The sequence below is a fragment of the Ptychodera flava genome, chromosome 2 (genome assembly GCF_041260155.1).
Source record: "Ptychodera flava strain L36383 chromosome 2, AS_Pfla_20210202, whole genome shotgun sequence".
Classification (NCBI taxonomy): domain Eukaryota; kingdom Metazoa; phylum Hemichordata; class Enteropneusta; family Ptychoderidae; genus Ptychodera; species Ptychodera flava.
The window spans coordinates 30,325,903-30,345,711 of NC_091929.1; the positions used below are offsets into that span (position 1 = coordinate 30,325,903).

General features: G+C 37.7%; 2 protein-coding genes across 16 annotated transcripts in view; both read left to right on the top strand.

Annotated features, from left to right (window-relative positions):
• Positions 1 to 6,854, top strand: part of LOC139118772 (diacylglycerol kinase zeta-like) — a 182,828-nt gene extending 175,974 nt beyond the window's left edge. For 13 of the 15 annotated variants that reach the window (XM_070682277.1, XM_070682291.1, XM_070682285.1 and 10 more), the window contains one exon: positions 680 to 4,558. In XM_070682277.1, the coding sequence (XP_070538378.1) occupies positions 680 to 732 (53 nt within the window). In that variant the 3' untranslated portion in view covers positions 733 to 4,558. Of the gene's footprint in view, positions 1 to 679 lie in introns of all 15 variants that reach the window. The other 2 variants (XM_070682227.1, XM_070682251.1) reach the window with 1 other exon arrangement.
• A 5,905-nt stretch (positions 6,855 to 12,759) lies between these two features.
• Positions 12,760 to 17,198, top strand: LOC139118847 (kelch-like protein 9). Its single transcript, XM_070682355.1, has 3 exons — positions 12,760 to 12,913; positions 13,117 to 13,466; positions 14,183 to 17,198. Exons 2-3 carry the CDS (start codon positions 13,160 to 13,162, stop codon positions 16,030 to 16,032), a joined length of 2,157 nt encoding a protein of 718 aa, XP_070538456.1. The 5' UTR covers positions 12,760 to 12,913; positions 13,117 to 13,159; the 3' UTR covers positions 16,033 to 17,198.
• Positions 17,199 to 19,809: the final 2,611 nt, after the last annotated feature.

A 19,809-nucleotide genomic window follows, 5' to 3' on the forward strand; every position in this document is an offset into this window, starting at 1 on the left:
TTTTAGTCCAGACTGGAATTCAAATACCTGAACAACAATAGGGCATTTAAAGATATACTGTCACCTGTTCCAATTTTACCACAGTTACCATGGAGAGAGAAAATCTAACCAATCACAGATTTTGAGCGGATGGCCGCTTTTTAAAAACAGCGCCCTCACATGGGCATTTTGACTACCGAGAAACGCCCCTTTGACCATATATGGGCATATTTGGATTACAGGTGACTGTATACCTTTAACATGTATAGACAGTGTTGACAAGCAAAATAGTAGGTGTTTCAATATGCTTTTGAGAGTAGCAGAACCTCCTATTGACATATAAAATAAAATGAAAGAGAAAAAAATCATTAGAGTGAGTCTGCTTTTTCCAAGTGACTTTGGCAATATGGGAACTAGACATACTGTCTAAGTTGCCAACACTGTCAGGCGTAATTATCGTCAACAAGAGACAAATTAACTCTGCAAAAGTTGAAAAACTGTCTGGAAGGAGGTCAGACATGGTTAAAACAACACTTTACTCTTCCATCAAGACAGTATGTCTAGTTGCAGTATTGACAATGGTTCAATGCAACCACTATAGATATAGGCTATTTCTCAGATGAACTATATTAATTTGCGTCTTCCGAACCATTCACCAATCCAGTTGTATAAAAATTTGATGTTTTTTTCACCACGACAGGCAAGGAACACTATCAACTCATAGTGTCTGAAGACCAAGAGACAGCTGTATAGCAACGGAACATACACAAAAGTATGATACATCCGAGTCATGAAGAAAACGTCGGTTGACTGGGAAGCAACAGATAATGCACAGTTTGAAGAGAGACACACAATGCCTTGGTTTTGGATTCACATAAATCGATTCTTATCTATAGCAAACGAGAGAAACCATGAACGGATTTCCAGTCAAGTATCTCAAGTTTGGAACCTACGCAAAGAAACTCTATATGTAGTTACATATCACTGTAAAAGGTTAGCAGACTATCACAGTCTTTGTACATCTGTACTGAAATGTCAGAGAATTTCTCTCTTCTCCAGAAAATCGAAATTTTTTTCTTAAACCTAAGAGTCTAAAAAAGAAAAAAAAAATCTTGCATTACATTTTTTCAAAAGAACCATGGTTTAAAATAAATTCTGATGATATTATAAAGTATTGTTTTAAAAGAATAGTTGAGATACGATATTACTGCTGTCTTTCTAACTACGTACCTACCCTTAGAACCTTGCTCTATGGTTGAAACCAGTTGACTTTCAATGGGTGAACCATACCAATATATAGCGGAAGAGGGGTGGTCACTAGTGTGTGGTGGTTTGATACCATTTCCCTTTACGGTGGGTGGATTTGATTCTGTGCTGGTGCGCGGCAAATGAGGGTATTACGAAAATTTTAACCTTTTACATCATATAGACTTTGTGAAATTGTATTATTGTATCTGATGATATATATAGCAGAGTATTACGGAAAGTATGTATATATTTAAGTGACAAAAAGAAACTTGTGCTGTAAACGTATTTCAACTATATTTGCAGATTATCGTCTTTATGGTAGGATGTGGTATATAAGAAAAAGAAAGTTTACTCTAATTTATTCAATAGAAGTGACAATATCAGTCTTCATATTTTGATTTCATTTACTGCTATTTATGTGGTATTTGAGAGTCATCCGACTTTATATAAGCAAGCTATTTGTCAGGTGTGTATAGTCGTAATTTACTAGAAATCCAAAACATTAATTGAAGGCCTATCAGTTCAAGCTTTCTTGAGAGCTTACTTGCATATTTTGCTGCCCAATCAGCTTTTTCGGATGAGGTCACATGATGTTTTATTGCCCAATCAGGTTTCAGGTGAGGTCACATGCTTTGATAATCAAATGTGATCTGTTTTAATTAATTTCATTGTTTATGAGTTCTGTACAAGCAGTATATACGGTAAACTCAGAACATTCGTTCAAAATTTTTGTGCATACAGAACTATTTTACTTTTTTTGTGTGATGAGAATATGTCAAAAAAATTGCAATAATACAGTGATTACGATAAACAAATTATGGAAATTATTCTAATGATGTCATAGTCTAGCATCTGTCAATCATTAAATCAACCTTTGACCTTTCAATACAGCGATACAGCCAATCAAATGTCGAGGAACTATCAAAATCCTTTTCCTAGAATGCCATTTTTACATCAACTTTGATTTGATGATATGTACGTCTTGCCTCGAGAATGTAAGATGCCCGCCAGTGTACCACATTATTCCTAAATGCAAATGACAGTCTTATAGCATCCGTAAACGCCTTCAGACAACGCTCACGTGATTTCTCGTACATCTGTTATGGTATTTAATGTTATGCATGCCATGCTCAAAAGTTATGAATATTCATATCAAGTGAAACAGAAAACTCTTTTCTCACTGATGCAGGGCCTTGAAGCACCACATCAGGAATATAGCGATGGAAAAATTTGAAATTTATATAATGAAAAAACATTTATCCTCTAACATCAAAATCAAAATATGCAGTCTTTGTTTAGAAGGCCTCTTTTTATACACTAAACCAGTCAGTTACACCATATTTTGTGTGTCAAAATACCTGAAACAATTTAACTTCACATGAAAGAATCCCGTTTATTTACATAAAAATAGTGTCTGGGCTATTTCACCATTTATATAGTAGTCTAGTAAAACAACCACAGAATATACCTACTGTTGAGTTGAGGTGAGTTTCTATATGCTTACGTTGCAATCAAAATGTGTATATGATTTTTTCAGGGGCCAGTAGCTGTAACCTATGATGATTTTTCACTATTTTTGTTTTGTATGTCAAGTTCTTGTTCTACTCAAGTAAGCCGTGTTGAAACACCAGTTATTTAGTTTGTCAACACACCGTCTAAATGTGTAGAATGCACTAGTACTGTTTTTGTTTACATTTGAATTCTGTTCGAGGACCAGAATTCACTTGACAATAGTGATGCAGTTTACACAAGTACTGGCCGAGTTGACATGCTCAACACACAGTGTCTGCTCAACATACTTTGGGGGAGTAGAACAAGAAACTGCAGTTGATGTAAAAAAGAAAAATAGGGGGAAAAAAATTATTACATTATCATATTACAGTTATCTAGGGATGTCAAAAGACAAAGCAGAAAGTTTATAACTAGTCTCACTTTTTGAGACGTTTATAACTTCATCTTTACTTGACCACGCATCTGTATCTTGTCAAATATTGTACTATTGTCCCTGTCCTTTTACGAGGCGCTCAGACTTGTATATCACTCAAAAGTCACTCATTTACTGGATTTTTAGGTCAGAATTTTTTAAATGTCTTTTTATCGGAAACAAAATCACTCATTATGGTGTTTTTTTTTCTGTGTCATGAAATACCTTTTCAAAACCAACCATTAATTTAATGTAGAATATACTTCGGGGACCGATATTCAGACGCTCAAATTTTTAGAGTGCTTTGCCGATATGCTGCGTGTGTGCATACACTCATTCTAGAGCTATGTAGAGTAAATGAAGTTTTCAGTGGCTTATTTTCATGAAAACAAAAGATTTAAGTTTTCTCCATAGAGTTTACACAGGGATGGCAGCCATTTTGAATTTCAAATATCAGTAAATTTTACGCCATTTGTGTCTCGTGCACCAAAATTTGCCCTGTGACCCCTGATTTTTATTATTGATCTTGAAAGAGAATGGTTTGAAGTTTCCTCAAGGTAAGTTTGAGCAAAAATTTTAATCTTTCAGTTTAGAGGTACTAGTATTCATACTACCTTATTAACCCTTTGAGCGTCAACGGCAATTTTTCTCCCCTCTACAAAATATACCCTAGTCAATTTTCCTCAGATTTTTGCAAAAGTTTTGATAAGAAACTGTAGCCAATGAAATATGATGTCCATTTGGTCCAAAATTATCAAAAAATTTCAGAAAAATTCATAAAAATTGGCAAAATGTGGCAGTAAAATTTGGGTGGGAAAAATTACAGCACTCAAAGAGTTAATGGCATTGATCTTGGGTGATACAAATGTGAATAAAAAATTCACTATATGATGGGTGGAGGTCTGCAGTTTGTGATTCCATAGTTGTCTTCATTAAACTACATCCCTGGCAGATAGGAAATTGTATTTTTGGTCTTTACACGTTCCGTTTGTAAACAAAGTTCAAGCTACAGTGTATATGTTGGAGACCGATCTTTCAGCGTGTATCAAGTTTCTGACAAACACAATATTACATGACTGAAGAAGTTGCACTGGGCCCTTGCTTAGCTGCAGTGCAATCCAACACCATCTTAAGGGGTATATTTGTATTTATCATTATGAAAGGCACCCCCAGACAAGCACTGAATAATACCATACGGAAGATGGGCCCAGAGCCCTTCAGGTTAAAATTCTCAAATGAGTCAAGATGAATGTCCATGACAGTGACTTTGCCTTTTTTATGAATTCTGTGCTTCCACCTCCCATAGCTGCTTCAAAACACTGCATTACTATAACATGTACAGGTATTGCGTACGCCATGCCACTAATCGTGTAGTTAGTATAAAATAAATACCAGCTTTGAACAAAATCTGCTTCATATTTTATTTTTCTCACCTTTTTTTTGAAGAGTTGATCTTGAACTTCTCTTTATTGGTTATTTCTCAAAATAGACCAGGTAAATTGGCCCTAATCATGCAAATTTGTTGTGTTTATTGTCCTTGTCAAGACACCTGGACAACCATGCAGAACAAGAACATAATTTCTAAGAGTCAAGATTTATTTTATAAAGAAGTGTTCCTCGTGCATGATGATGGAGATTCTCTTGTTGGATGCTGTTGCTTGAAGCTCCTTTTCTGAAGAGAGCACACAAATGAAAACACAATTTTGTTCCGGACAGTTTTGAACTTGAGATTGACCTTGGGTGACACAACTATCAAACGTACAGCTTCATTTCCTACAAAGTACTCCTCATGCTTCTAAACGTCTCGTTTCCTTTTTGAAACATACTTAAATACATCATTTAATCGGACAATAGCTCTATCTTTTGAAAAAAATTTTGGAATACTTTTGCTCCATAAAATCAGTTTGTCTCCCTAAAGTATGTCAAAATTACACAGTATTAGACTTTCAAAGACAATGTGTATAACCTGCAGCGTGATTTTACATGGCTGCAAAACTATCCTGGGCGTTCTAAACCAGACTAAAGTATAATTGTCAACAAGAGTATTTAGCATAACACACATTTTGGCAATTTCAACACGATGTTTGGAGACGAAAATGAAACTATTTAGCAAATAGTGAAAATATACTGCCCTCAAAGGTGAGATGCAGGCAAAGTGTGTGATAGTTCATTGTGAGGTACAAGAATGAAAAAACAAAACAAGATTTCATGGGCCACACTGATATTTGAATCTTCAGACTGACACATTGCTTTTCAAGGGCTTCTTGTACAAAGCAAAGACGAATAATCAAGTAACAAACGTTTCACACCTTGTCTCTGAGCATGTTCAGTAAACAGTAGTAACAATTATATGATGCGCATAGCACAATTGCCAGGGAAAATTCCAGCAAATCAAAAATCTCTTATCCTTTGGATCACAAACATCCTGAAAATATGCAGAATTCTAGCAGCAATGAAATTTAACTCTAGTTCAAGATTTCTTTAATTTGCTCATGTCAACTATACAGGTATATGGAGTAAAAAAGTAGTGCTGCTGGGTGGTTTCTTGCAAATAAAACTTCTTTGTATGTAAATAATGCGCATATTTATTGAATATATAGTTTTCAGAAGTATTTGTTTCCATTGTTTCAGATCTAAATAGAGTAGTTTTTAAAGGTCGGCTATACTTAAACAAGCATTTGAATCAGTGAAACATAAAGTGGTTGTACCAAGGTATGAAATAGACTTGGAAAATGCAAGGTTTTGCTCTGTCTTACAAAACAGAATCAAAAATACGATTCTCTACTTCAGCCTAAAAGAAACTAGAGGTTTGTTTCTCATCTTGGTTTGTGTCAGTCTAATCCTGCTGTGACAGCAATTTTTCTGCATTCACATGAAAATTTTTGAAAAAATTTATGGTGTCCTTTGCTGGGTAGAAAAAATTAATACGTTTAAAATATAACTTACAAATTGTCAAGTTCTGAATAGTGAAAATTTTTTTGTTGTTTGTCAGAACTGCTGCTGCTATGAACTATCCTGTTTTCTTGTTTGCATGTCATTAGTTGAATTTTGTGAGATCAAAATGCAACAAAAAATGAAAAAACAGTGTCACCAGATTTTTGTAAAAGACCAAGAATGAGAAACACACCAGTAATTTCCTTTTTGTTGTGTATGAAAGAAATGAAGATTCTGTGTTGTTTCTGTTAGCAACATGACCCCAGCCTTGGATTAATTTACGTTAGAATATTGTCTATTTGAATCATTGCAAACTAAGGTGTATTGTGAAAGCGTTTCCTGGACAAGTTTTTTCTCTTTTCCTACATTTTATGTAATTTCAATTTGACCCAGATATTACATTTACCAGGGATTTGCCTTACAAGAGTTAATTTCAGGTCAAGTCTAGAGTATGTCTTTACAAATAGCACTAATTCCAATTGTGGCTAGTAATAGGCAGTCATCAAATCATAGATAATTGTTCAAGTAGTTCTTTTACACAAATTCTTGATGTAAAATTTTTGCGGATTTCAACAGTTACTTAACATTTGAGACATGGGTGTACCAGACTTTTCTCTTTTCATCTAGCATGTGTATATTTACAATGACGCCCCTCCTGCCCCATCAAGTTTTAAATGATTTTTGAAAGCCTTTCTGAAAATTTTCAAATGATCTGTGTTGGTGTTTGTTCGCCATCTTTCGAATAAATATTTCATTAGCACTGATTAAACTTGTGTCTCTGTGGTTTTTTGACGTCATATTGGAACAACCATAGATAGTAGACGAGTGATATCCGCCTGTCTGAGGAATAGCCGTACCACCAAGTTATACTTAGGGAGCCTTGAAGCTGAAAGATATACTTAGAAAGTCATTGAACCTGAAAGTTCTACTTAGGGAGTCTTGAATTTGAAGTTATACTTGGGGAGTCTTGAAACTGAAAGTGTTACATAGGGAGTCTTGAAGCTGAAAGTTCTATTTAGGAAGTCTTGAGTTTGAAGTTATACTTTGGGAGTCATGAAGCTGAAAGTGTAACTTAGGGAGTCTTGAAGCTGAAAGTTCTATTTAGGAAGTCTTTAATTTGAAGTTCTACTTGGGGAGTCTTGAAGCTGAAAGTTCTATTTAGAAAGTCTTTAATTTGAAGTTCTACTTGGGGAGTCTTGAAGCTGAAAGTTCTATTTAGGAAGTCTTTAATTTGAAGTTCTACTTGGGGAGTCTTGAAGCTGAAAGTTCTATTTAGGAAGTCTTTAATTTGAAGTTCTACTTGGGGAATCTTGAAGCTGCAAGTGTTACTTAGGGAGTCTTGAAGCTGAAAGTTCGTTTAGACGATGCTGAAGTTATTTCGTATTCGTTTTCGTATTCGTTTTCGTATTCGTATTCGTATTCGTATTGGAGTCACTGACAGAAATTGTTATTTTTAGTCCAGGTTTCAGGTATGAAACGTGCAATATACGATATTTACTGAGGTTTAAATATTGTGATAATTTGATTCGTAATTTCATCTGCCAATTTGGTTAAATTTACATAAATTGCATTTGTGGATTTTAAAGAATTTTGTTCACTTCATTTTATTTGAAAAAAATACTTAAAATCGGTTGGGATCTGGTAAGGCAGCATCTTCGCTTGCCAATGTCTCTTGACCGGGCAGCTGGATGCACCCCGAAATCAGGTGGTCAGTGCCAAGTAATGGGACTCGTGAGGCGGATGCAAAGGAGCTGCCCTGGACTGTACCATTGTTTTGCGGGGAGGGCAAGATTTTTGTGAGGCGCTGCAAGACTGTTGAAATCTATGATGAACGGGGGACTTGTCTAGGACAACCATCTGAATAAAAAAATGTGAAAACTGTTATATCCGGTCATCCTTTTGGACTCACTTTAGAATGATCATATCCATTTACAATTTGTATTTCAAGTATTTTACTTGATTTTGATATGGCTCTACGTAGACCTGAAATAAATTATAATAACAATACAATACAATACTTTACGAAACTCAGGGAGTGCGGTAAGGCAAAAATTACAAAATTGCAAGTTACGACAAGTTGTACGTGCTGCTACAGGGGAGAAAGTAACAGAAATCAATGACAATAGGTAGTTTATCTTTCAGAGTAAAGATGTGAGCAATATTATACATAAAACCGGACCGACCGATAATTCATGTATTACATTCAATCAGGGCTCAAAGTAGCGACCATTTTCAGTCGCATAGGCGAGCAAATTTTATGAGATTGCGACTGAATTTTTTTCAAGACATTTCTCCATACCGTATACGTGATCAAATACAACATATATTCGCTCAGTGTTCACGGAGCATTGTCCTGAAAGGCCACGACCCCAAAATACGCATTGAATAAGCATAGCCGTTGAGCGGAGTTACTCAAAGGTTTGAGCGCGTTCTCTCTCTGTACAGCGCTGCCAATGTGTCTGCTGATGTTATCTTGAATGATCTGTCAAAATATCCCATGAATTTAATGATAAATTTTACTACAATCCAATCAAGTATCAGAAGCAGTTTTAGTGCTGTCACATCATTTCAAATGAACCAATCATAATCCCAGCATAAAATGTCATCAAAATATAGCTGACAAGGAAAGGAAAACAAGCAACCAGTAACTGCAACATGTTTCATGCGTTCACGTGCGTAATGAATATTTGCGTTAGTGGCATGTGACCGGCTAGACCATTTCCGGAAATCGTCCCTTGGAAAGCAGATCAAAGCATCGATTTCATCAAGCTTGGACTGGATTATCCTGTTTCATAAAGGTTTTTGTTTTCAGCTAGATCTAAATAGCTAGCAACTTTGTTGAAATATCATGGCAAATCTGCCGGGTAGCGACTGCAATTATGTAGAACCATGGAGGTAGTAGAGAACAGACCATGGATGGGACTATGGCGATGACCTCAATGACCCGAGCGAGTTCGATACACGCCACAAGTACCGCTGCGATATCACAGCTAGGATTAAATGCGCATAATACGTTTGAGTTTTGTTCTCTTGCCTTCAAAATATCTATCGAAAGTTGATAGTTGCTGCATTTCTATTCAGAGTTTTTGTGAAAAAAGGAGCTATCTACGGCTAGCGGCTTAATTGGTCCCCCAAAATAGTACTGCTGAAAGTTTTGGAGTGACCTGCAGAAGGGAGTTGTAGAGCGGGGCAAACTGCGTAACACTAAAACTGGATCGCACAGTAACAAATGACGGAAACCGATCGAGCCAGTTGCGACAGCTACAAGACTAGCTGAAGTCTATTTATCATAGAATACAGGTATTTCTCGATATTTCGCGATACAAATTAATTTCCATGCATTCTGGTGTATCTTATCATAACGCAAGTTGATCAACATGTTCTGGCAATGACAGTTGACGCAAACGCAAGGAAAGAAAAAGAGATGGGCCGTAGGCCTACTGAAATAAAGACTCTGACAACAGCTCACACATTAATTTAATCTTTATTAGGGAAACAAATGTACCGATCGGGACATAGGCCTATGATACCATTTTATTCATCTCGTTTTCTTTTATGACGCTTTCCCACATCATATGAGATGATATTTTCTTTGCGACAGCAGTCTAAATATAGCATGTCATCGACTTAGGGGCATGCGATAACGTTGAGCCCTGCATTCACTGTCGTTATGACGATCACTTTCTCAGAGATATCAGTTTAAAACAAGAAAATTACCTTTTAAGTTTACAACTCGTCAAATTGGGCGGGTCAGCTAAATTTCCATTATCGATACTAATGATGTCAACAGAATGTCGAAGTTGGTTGTTGTGATAAAGTTAATACGAAAACGAATACGAATACGAATACGAAAATGATGTTTGTTTAAAAAATCTTTCCTCCAAAGACTACTACTGGCCCACAGGCGCTAATAGCTTGGTAGTTTGCTAAATAGATCGATTTTCGGCTCGATCTATCGATCCCGTGGTCAGTATGCCCGCCACTGTAACCTAGTGAGTATTTTGGTTACAATGGCGCGCATATGGACTACGGGATCGATAGATCGAACCGAAAATCGATTTATTCAACAGACTACCCAGCTAAGGAGTGCCTGTGTACTGGCCGTTTGTTTTTAAAATCTCTCCTCTAATTATAGCAACGATATCTTTCAATCTAGGGCCTAAAAAGATTGGATCTTTTTCAACTTACATTCTAAAATATTGAAGTATTGATATATTGTCATATAAAAAGCACATTAAGTTCTGTAAAGACAGAACTTTTATATAATACGTACGAAATTTGGACTAAAAATAAAAAATTTTGTCAGTGACTCCAATACGAATACGAATACGAATACGAAAACGAATACGAAAACGAATACGAAAATAACTTCAGCATCGTCTTAGAAAGTCATTGAATTTGAAGTTCTACTTGGGGAGTCTTGAAGCTGAAAGTTCTATTTAGGAAGTCTTTAATTTGAAGTTATACTTTGGGAGTCATGAAGCTGAAAGTGTAACTTAGGGAGTCTTGAAGCTGAAAGTTCTATTTAGGAAGTCTTTAATTTGAAGTTATACTCTGGGAGTCTTGAAGCTGAAAGTTCTATTTAGAAAGTCTTTAATTTGAAGTTCTACTTGGGGAGTCTTGAAGCTGAAAGTTCTATTTAGGAAATCTTTAATTTGAAGTCCTACTTGGGGGCTCAGTCTTGAAGCTGAAAGTGTTACTTAGGGAGTCTTGAAGCTGAAAGTTCTATTTAGGAAGTCTTTAATTTGAAGTTCTACGTGGGGAGTCTTGAAGCTGAAAGTTCTATTTAGGAAGTCTTTAATTTGAAGTCCTACTTGGGGAATCATAAAGCTGAAAGTGTAACTTAGGGAGTCTTGAAGGTGAAAGTTCTATTTAGGAAGTCTTTAATTTGAAGTTCTACTTGGAGTCTTGAAGCTGAAAGTTCTATTTAGGAAGTCTTTAATTTGAAGTTCTACTTGGGGCTCAGTCTTGAAGCTGAAAGTGTTACTTAGGGAGTCTTGAAGCTGAAAGTTCTATTTAGGAAGTCTTTAATTTGAAGTCCTACTTTGGGAGTCTTGAAGCTGCAAGTGTTACTAAAGGGAGTCTTGAAGCTGAAAGTTCTATTTAGGAAGTCTTGAATTTGAAGTTATATTCACAGAGTCTTGAATTTGAAGTTATACTTGGCGAGTCTTGAAGCTGAAAGTTACACTTAGGGAGTCTTGAAGCTGAAAGTTTTAAGGAGTCTTGAAGCTGAAAGTGTTACTTAGGGAGTCTTGAAGCTGAAAATGTTACTTAGGGAGTCTTCAAGCTGAAAGTTGTACTTGGAGAATCTTGAAGCTGAAAGTTTTAAGGAGTCTTGAAGCTGAAAGTGTTAATTAGGGAGTCTTGAAGCTGAAAGTGTTACTTAGGGAGTCTTCAAGCTGAAAGTTGTACTTGGGGAGTCTTGAAGCTGAAAGTTACACTGAGGGAATCTTGAAGCTGAAAGTTTTAAGGAGTCTTGAAGCTGAAAGTGTTAATTAGGGAGTCTTGAAGCTGAAAGTGTTACTTAGGGAGTCTTCAAGCTGAAAGTGTTACTTAGGGAGTCTTCAAGCTGAAAGTGTTACTTAGGGAGTCTTCAAGCTGAAAGTATTACTTAGGGAGTCTTCAAGCTGAAAGTGTTACTTAGGGAGTCTTCAAGCTGAAAGTTGTACTTGGGGAGTCTTGAAGCCAACATTTTATTAAAGCAGTCTTGGAGCTTAAAGTTGAATAAAACTGAGTCTTGAAGCCAAAACTTGTACTTACGAGAATGGAATGGGATAGACTGTCCTGGGCCAGGGTAAATTTTCACAAACCATTCACTGACTGAAAGGGGGGTGGGGGTGGGGGTGTTACTGTTTACAGAAACAATATTTTTTGAATTATGCTATAGTACAATCTACAGTGGATAGAGGAGCACAGACACATGTAACTCATATAAATATTATATTTGATTGTGCACATTTTGGGGGTAGTGACATAGCATCTGCAATGAGATGTGGAACAGAGGTAGAGTGGGATTGCCACTTGTACATAATTTGATCTTTGGAGAGAATGGTTAAAAATGCGTATAATAATGTGGAAAGTTGTAAACTTTTCAGAAATGCATGTAGCTTTTAATTATTGGAAATTCATTTGGCAAGAAAAGAAAGGAGGAAAACGAGTGTGACAAATTACTGCCCATGGTCTGGCTATTGTTAGAAACATCACAGAAGCTATCCGATGATCAGATGTTTAAACATCGGGGGAAAAATTGCATTTTGTTATCGACCTAAGAGCAAATGGCTTATGTCTTTTCGATGTCTGTGTTGTCACGGAAGTAAACTGAGTGACAGAAAAACAAAATGGAGATATGCTGTATGAACAAGCTATTTTGTTGCTAAAAAGTTAGCTTATCTTAGCTTGAAGCTGATAGTTAGCTTAGTTATGCTTGATTGATTTGAATTTTTTGTATCCTTCAGTTCAACGTTTTCATTTTGACTTACTACATGTACTCTACCACGATATTTATATTTGCTTTTGAGCTTTGTGCGCTAAATCTGTCAGGAGTGTGGATATAGTTTCGCTTTCCAGATTCTCGTCGGCTCGCTACTTATCATTATAAAGTGCGCCGTTAGCGGCAGGGACCGACATGGCGAGGAGATTAACCGACAGGAAATTTAATTTCTACCAGAGAGGGCGTTCTCCCTTTCGGTGACCGAAGAGGCAAGGTCAGATGCAGGTAGTCGACGTCCTTTTCTGGCTTGTACGATAGTGTAGCTCGTGCTTGGACCGGCTAAAATTCTTAGGTAGCCAGAATCGACTGAAAGATGTGGCCACATGCATCTTCGCAAGGTAATATGTGATCAATTCGCAGTATACATATATTTGTCGCTGCACAATCACCCGGCCCAGTCATGGCAGTTTTGTGGTGCTAGTACAGATCGACAACGGAGTCCATCACTGGCGACGATGTGAATAAATCATGTGATGAACTTCCATCAAATACGATTATTACAGGAAACATGAACAATAACAAACCTTTTCGTATTTCTCAGATATTACGAGTAACATTAAGATGTATACGTGCATGCAAAGGAAATGAGTGAAACTGTGAATCACGGTTCCACCACGGAGGGACCGAGTGCCAGCAGAGTTCTCTCACCCGACATCAGCGAGCATTTCACCGCTCTCCGAAATCTCTGGAGGGAAGGTACTCTATATGACACGACCCTTGTTGTCAAAGGCAAGCACCACAGGGTTCACAAGGTTATCCTAGCAGCTGCCAGTCTCCTGTTACAGGACAAGTTACAGAAACAGTCGTCTGGAGATGAAAGTATAAACATACTAGAAGTCCCTGATGAATTTCAGGAAGTGATCGACATTGCTCTAGAGTTTCTCTACACAGGTAAAATAAATGTTATCGTTGTTTCAATGACAACCATTATGTAATCCCTAAGCACTCTTTTCATGATAATCAGCTGCATACTTTGAACTGATTGAAATGTTCGAGAATAGATGTAAATTGCTCGATATTTGAAAATGTAATCATAATTTTGTGATTGGTATTGTTGATCTTTTAGTAATAATACATCTTGGGCTACTTTTTAAGCATAACAAACAACAGAAAATCACACAATACTCAGGGTTTTCTCTCGACTGCGCGATTGCGCAGATTGCGCATTTCAAGCCACTTTCTGCCCTTTAAAAGTTACTGACTGCGCGAAAATAGCGCACAAAACACAGCACGCAAATACGTCCGTATGATGGTGACCCAAGCGCACAGTGTAGTGACCTGTAAATTTGCCGTTATCTATTCAGAATATTCCCCGGAAAAGACAAAATATCACCTGTCATTCATTTTTGTGACGTCATAATGTGGAGTGGACGCATCGAAAAGAAAACACAGTACAGGACATAGTTGTGCTTCAGTGTCCATGGATACCAGTGCCATACATTTTATGTTCATGTTTTGATAGGATATGTTGTTTAATGTCATTAGTAAGCATTAAAAAATACTGCCCCCTAAAATGTCAAGTTTGCCCCCTAATTTTGATGAATGGGGCAGAAATTGCCCGCTTCAGTGAACATGCAGAGAAATCACACAATACTTTCTCTTTGCAGGTACCCTCGGTGAATGTGAGTGTTTTGAGACGTTGCAACACTTTTCAGATTATTTCAAAATTCAACATCTGTCAGAGTTACTTCTCAAGATTTGCCGTGATGAAGATCATTCACCAAGAGTTGTTTCTATGACAACAAGCAGTGGGTACCGAAGGGACATGCTGAGGAAATGGGATAAGTTCAGACAGAGGGGGTTACTTTGCGATGTTGTTCTACGAGCCGACAGTTTTAGATTTGCCTGCCATAGATTTCTCCTGGCGGCATTCAGTGACTACTTCAGAGCGATGTTTACGTCACGCATGAAAGAGAGCAAGGAGGAAGAAGTAGTGCTTCATGGAATCTGTGCCAGTGGACTTAAAATCATGCTGGCTTATGCCTATTCCGGATTCCTGTCCCTGGATGGGAATATCGAGGAGATCGTTGATACAGCATGCCACCTGCAGATCCAGCCGGTCATTACTGCGTACACTCAGTACGCTGAAAGGGAATTAGATACTGATAACTGTGTGAAAAGCTATCAAATTTCATGTTTCTTCAATTTTGAAAAACTGAAATTGGCAGCCGAAGAATTTATCCTCAGTCATCTTCTGGAGGTGTCGGATGATGACATCGCCAGATTAAGTCACAGTGACCTTGAATCGTTCCTTACAAATGATGGGGTTAATATTGGATCTGAACTTGTACTTTTCAAGAAATTGTGTCGCTGGTGCAGACACGATGAAGAGGGACGGAAAGATAGCTTTACAGATCTGTTGAAACTTGTGCGACTTCCTTTAATAGATGAAAAGAGCCTTTTAAATGTTGTAGCCAAGGAAGAGTTGGTGATGACAGACAGAAAATGCAAGCAAATTGTCAGTGAGGCGTTGAGGTATCACTGCGATGCGCATCGGCAGCCCCTGATTCAAACACCACAGACCCGATTACGAACGTGCAATATGCGCTTGAGACTCATCAGTGTTGATTTAAAAGAGAGTGTTAAGATTCAGTGTATTAACCTTCACAGTGATTCTCATGATCGAATGCATCTTCTAACATGCAAGCCACGTTTGTTGAGGCATCCTGCAGTCGCGGTGATGTCAGATTTCTTGTACCTCGTAGGAGGGCAATCGGCGGCTGATGGACAATGTAGCCAGTGCGCGTTCCGCTACGATCCACGCTTCAAAACGTGGTTGCAACTACCGTCTATGAAAACCCAGCGTGCCAAATTCTTCTTGGGAATTTGCGGCAGCAAATTGTACGCCATCGGTGGCATTGTTAAAAAGACGCGGCTTAAGAAGAATCGCATTTTAACGAAATCTGTTGAATGTTACGATCCAGAGGAAAACCAGTGGAGCTATAAGAGTCCTTGCTTCAAAGAGATGTACGGTCTGTCAGGCGCAACTTGCAGAAACAAACTTTATGTCATAGGTGGAAGGTCAGGTGATTGTTGCCATGGCACTCTGCAGAGGTACACACCCAGCACAGACTCATGGGAGGAATTGTCGCCAATGAGACCAGTCAGCAGATACAACCACAGCACAGTGACCATCAATGAAAGGCTTTACGTCATTGGTGGAAAATACTTCAGCTCCACGAACTTCCTCATTGACCACCTGGGCATCTCGTGCTACGACCCATCCCGAGATCAGTGGGAATTTGTTTCTCGCATACCCCCACTCAGCATAATCAGGAATTCCCGGGCGACAAACTTGGGAAGTGATATTTACATCATCCGGCAAAGACGCTGCCAAGGAAGTGGATCACAGTTCCTACAGACTTTTGATGTCAATCAGAAAGAATGGAAAACAAAGGTTCTACCGCATAATTTTCCGTCTGGTGCGCTGTGTATCTTGAGATGTAACAATGACTAAACTTGCACTGGTTGGGAAATAGACTCTTCAAGTTCAACAATAAAGTCTGTTGTCAGGCACCAAATTTTAAAGTAACTGGACTAAATTTTGTTCTATATGAATAAATATTTTTTTTATTCTGCAAGTTGATTTGCCTCAATGCTTTGTCCTATCAAAGAAAATCAACAAGAAAATGAACACATCTGGCGTTTCTTTTCATGATGAAAAGTTACCAAAGGAGAATAATAGAATCTCACACCCCAAGGACCTGGGATCAGATTTCTCACACGAGTTGGGGATATTTTGTCTCACACTCGCCTGCGGCTCGTGTGAGACAAAATATCCCAACTCGTGTGAGAAATCTGATCCCAGGTCCTTGGTGTGTGAGATTCTTTTTCTCACATGACCACAAAATGCGTTAAATTCATATTGGACACGTACAATATTATCAAAACTCGTGACAACTCTGTCGTCTGCCACTGTACTCTGACCTGCTTACTTTGTAGTTCTGGTCCGTCTGTTACTCGTCGTGCCATTGGATAACATTTTGCGCGTGGAACAAAACAGACTGTTTATCATCCAATCAGAGCTCGTGTAATATTTACTGCAGAGTGTGGGACGGTTTCTGAGAGTGTGGGATCGATTTATCCCACACTGTCGTTCCCGCACTCCCAGCGGCCAGGAATGTGAGAATAAAGGATGTAGAACATTTTAGAGTTCAGAGAGGTCAGGTCATGTGTAAAGGTCATATAAAAAGAATTATGACTACTTCTGTTTTCAGAATGTTGAAAATTATATGCCTCCGTAAAAACATGATAATTGTCTTGCATTGTTATTGCCTTTTGTGAATTCTACCGGCAGTCAGAATCAAGATATGCAAATGAGACAGGGGAATGAGATTTTAATCCTTAAAAATCTCAACCCTTGTCAGTTTCTCATGTTGGTAAAAGTGAGACCATCCTGCCTTCAATATCGAAATTTTATCACTGTCCACTTATTATTCTCTTGACTTTTTCAGGTGGTTCCCTGAGCAGAGGAATAGAAGTTTGTTTCTTGTTATGAATGTTGAAAAGATTTACATTTCCTTGGCTATGCTGTTGCTACAAGCCAAATACACTGATGAAAAGAGTGATGATAAACTTTGTACTATCACAGTAAACTCACTGAAGGTGTCCCGTGCATTTGAATCACATCTGTTGTTCTCCCTTTCAGAAACTTCAACCAGAAAATTGTTTTGTAAAGATTAAAATATGTAAAAATGCAATGAATATTGTCTTAATAATAATGACTGATTTTTACCATATTCTCATGTCAGACATAATTTGATCGTGGGGGAAATACGGGCCGCCATATTGTTGGTTTACTTTGACAAGCACATCAAAGATCAAATATTGATGCAAAAATAGTACTGACACAGCAAAATTGGAGTCATAAATGAGGGTTGTCGTGACATAAACGGCCGGATGATCAATCCCGTAGGATATTCCTTTTCTAAGGAAATGTGTACAAACTATTAATTAAATTTACCATATGAAGGTTTTTTGAGAAAGTTTAGCAATTTTTCAAGTGATATTTATGATACTGGACTGTAAGTAAACCAACTGGATGGCATGGCCGTTACGAAGACTAGAAAACTACTCACAAATTGCATCAGGGGTTGAAAATGTAAGAAACCGTAGAGTGAATTTACTTTCAAATCATATACAAAAATGCAGTGTGGGATAAGGTACTTTCGGTGCCCCGATGCTAGTCAGTACATGCGTACAAGCTTGAGACAAATGTCAAACACGATATTTGTTATTTTTGAATGTTTGAGCACAGAAATCGCCGCTGTCTCGCGTTTCCCACAACAGTAAGTTGACATAGCCTTATTGATCGAAAGTAACAACATTTGCAGGAAAAACTAGAATATTTCAAGTTGGTCATTACTAAACATCAATCACAAGTCAATCTAGGAGATGTAAAATGCAAAAATGGGGTAACCACACAAGTTCAACACTGTATCCAAGGTACGATGGTGATTGATGAAAGTTAAAACATGTCTGTCATAATGTACATCGTATAATTTAAATGTTGCAGCTATGAAGATGAGGTGTATCTAGATATCACATGCTCGAAATATATTGTTTATGAACAAGAAACTCGCACAGGCGCAGTTCCGACAACTGTTTCCCTTAAATGAAAGTTACATGCATATAAAACACGTTTGTTATAACAGTAAAATTAAATGTTGCAGCTATATGTTGACGTGATGCAGTTAGATATCTTGCATTAAATACATTTTTGTGTAAACAAAAAACTCGCACAGGCGCAGTTCAGACGAGTGTTTCCCTTTAATGAAAGTTACATGCATGTAAAACACGTTTGTCATTATTTTATAGTAAAATTAAATTTTGCAGCTATATGTTTACGTGATGCAGTCAGATATCTTGCATGAAATACATTTTTTGTAAACAAGAAACACGGCGACACAGGCGCAGTTCAGACGAGTGTTTCCCTTTAATGAAAGTTACATGCATGTAAAACACGTTTGTCATTATTTTATAGTAAAATTAAACGTTGCTGCTATATTGACGTGATGGATCAAGGTATCTTGCATGGAATACTTTTTTTAAACACCTTGAAGAAAGTTGCACAGGCGCAGTTCAAACGACCCTTTCAATTTAACAAAAGGAACACATTTTCAAAAACAACGTAATATATACCGGGCCAATGTTATTTGAGATGTGCGGCTGTAACGGGATATTTTTGCCGTTGGGGAGGGCCATCATAAAATGGGAAACAGGTGTTTTGGAGCTTTTAATGGGATCAGTGGAGAATTTTGCGTGTTATAAGTTGGAGAGGGGAAAACAGGTTGATGAGTGAAGTCAGAGAAATTTGAATTTCCAAGTCATTTGGGAGAACGTACAGTTGCTAACAGTTTTCACTTTTCCCTCCGACAACTTAGGACATTGTATGTCTAAAACACGTCTGCTTAAATTAGTATGCGCCTGCTAGAGAAACAAATTACCCAAGATTTACCGATATTTGAATTCCAAATGACAGCCATGGAGTCCCTGCATGTGTATAACTCTACGGACAAAACAAAATTTCGAATTTCGAAAAACTAAGACGGTGATTTTTCTTTCTCCAAGAGCTTTAAAATGACCCCCCCCCCCCCGCCGCCTCGCCCCCCAGAAGTGGTAGATCAGAAAAGAATTGTAAAACTTTGAGTCATAAGCATTCTCTCATTGCGACTGTGGAAATAGAGTCAAAATATAATGCGTGGAGGCAACAAATCGTCAAATTGATTTTGTCGGACGGAAACTTTTTCTGCGGTCAACCCAATCTCATTAAAATCAGATGTAGAGGACGGCAACGTCTATACTTAAGCGGTATTATGTTGCTGCTGCCTCTCCCCATAACTCCTCTCCAACATTAAACTTTTAACATCGTCCCTAAAAACATTTCTCTGTACACGAAAATGTACAAAAAGCTTAGTATCAAACTTATGATAGCTGAGATTTGTGTTATAGCTTAATTGTGATAAACTGTGCCACTTGGGCCTACATAGTACGATATGGAGCATTCACCTTTTAAGTAGAAAAAAATAGTCTAGATTTATCTTTATCGATCGTATGCTTAATCTAACATATAAGCAAATACAGTAAAGATATATATTTATGAATGGAAATTGTGTGAGAAGGCAAGCTAGAGTATCAGGTTTTTCTCGACGACTATCTAAGAAAATTATACGACGGAGCTCCCTGGATATGATGACGGACGACTGTATTTTAAATGTCAAGGGCAGTACGTCCC

Excerpts from the sequence above, each read along its gene's own strand:
- LOC139118847 (XM_070682355.1), top strand. The coding sequence starts at position 13,160 with ATGAGTGAAACTGTGAATCACGGTTCCACCACGGAGGGACCGAGTGCC. Across the intron at positions 13,467-14,182 it reads TCTAGAGTTTCTCTACACAG|GTACCCTCGGTGAATGTGAG; the intron begins GTAAAATAAATG and ends TTCTCTTTGCAG.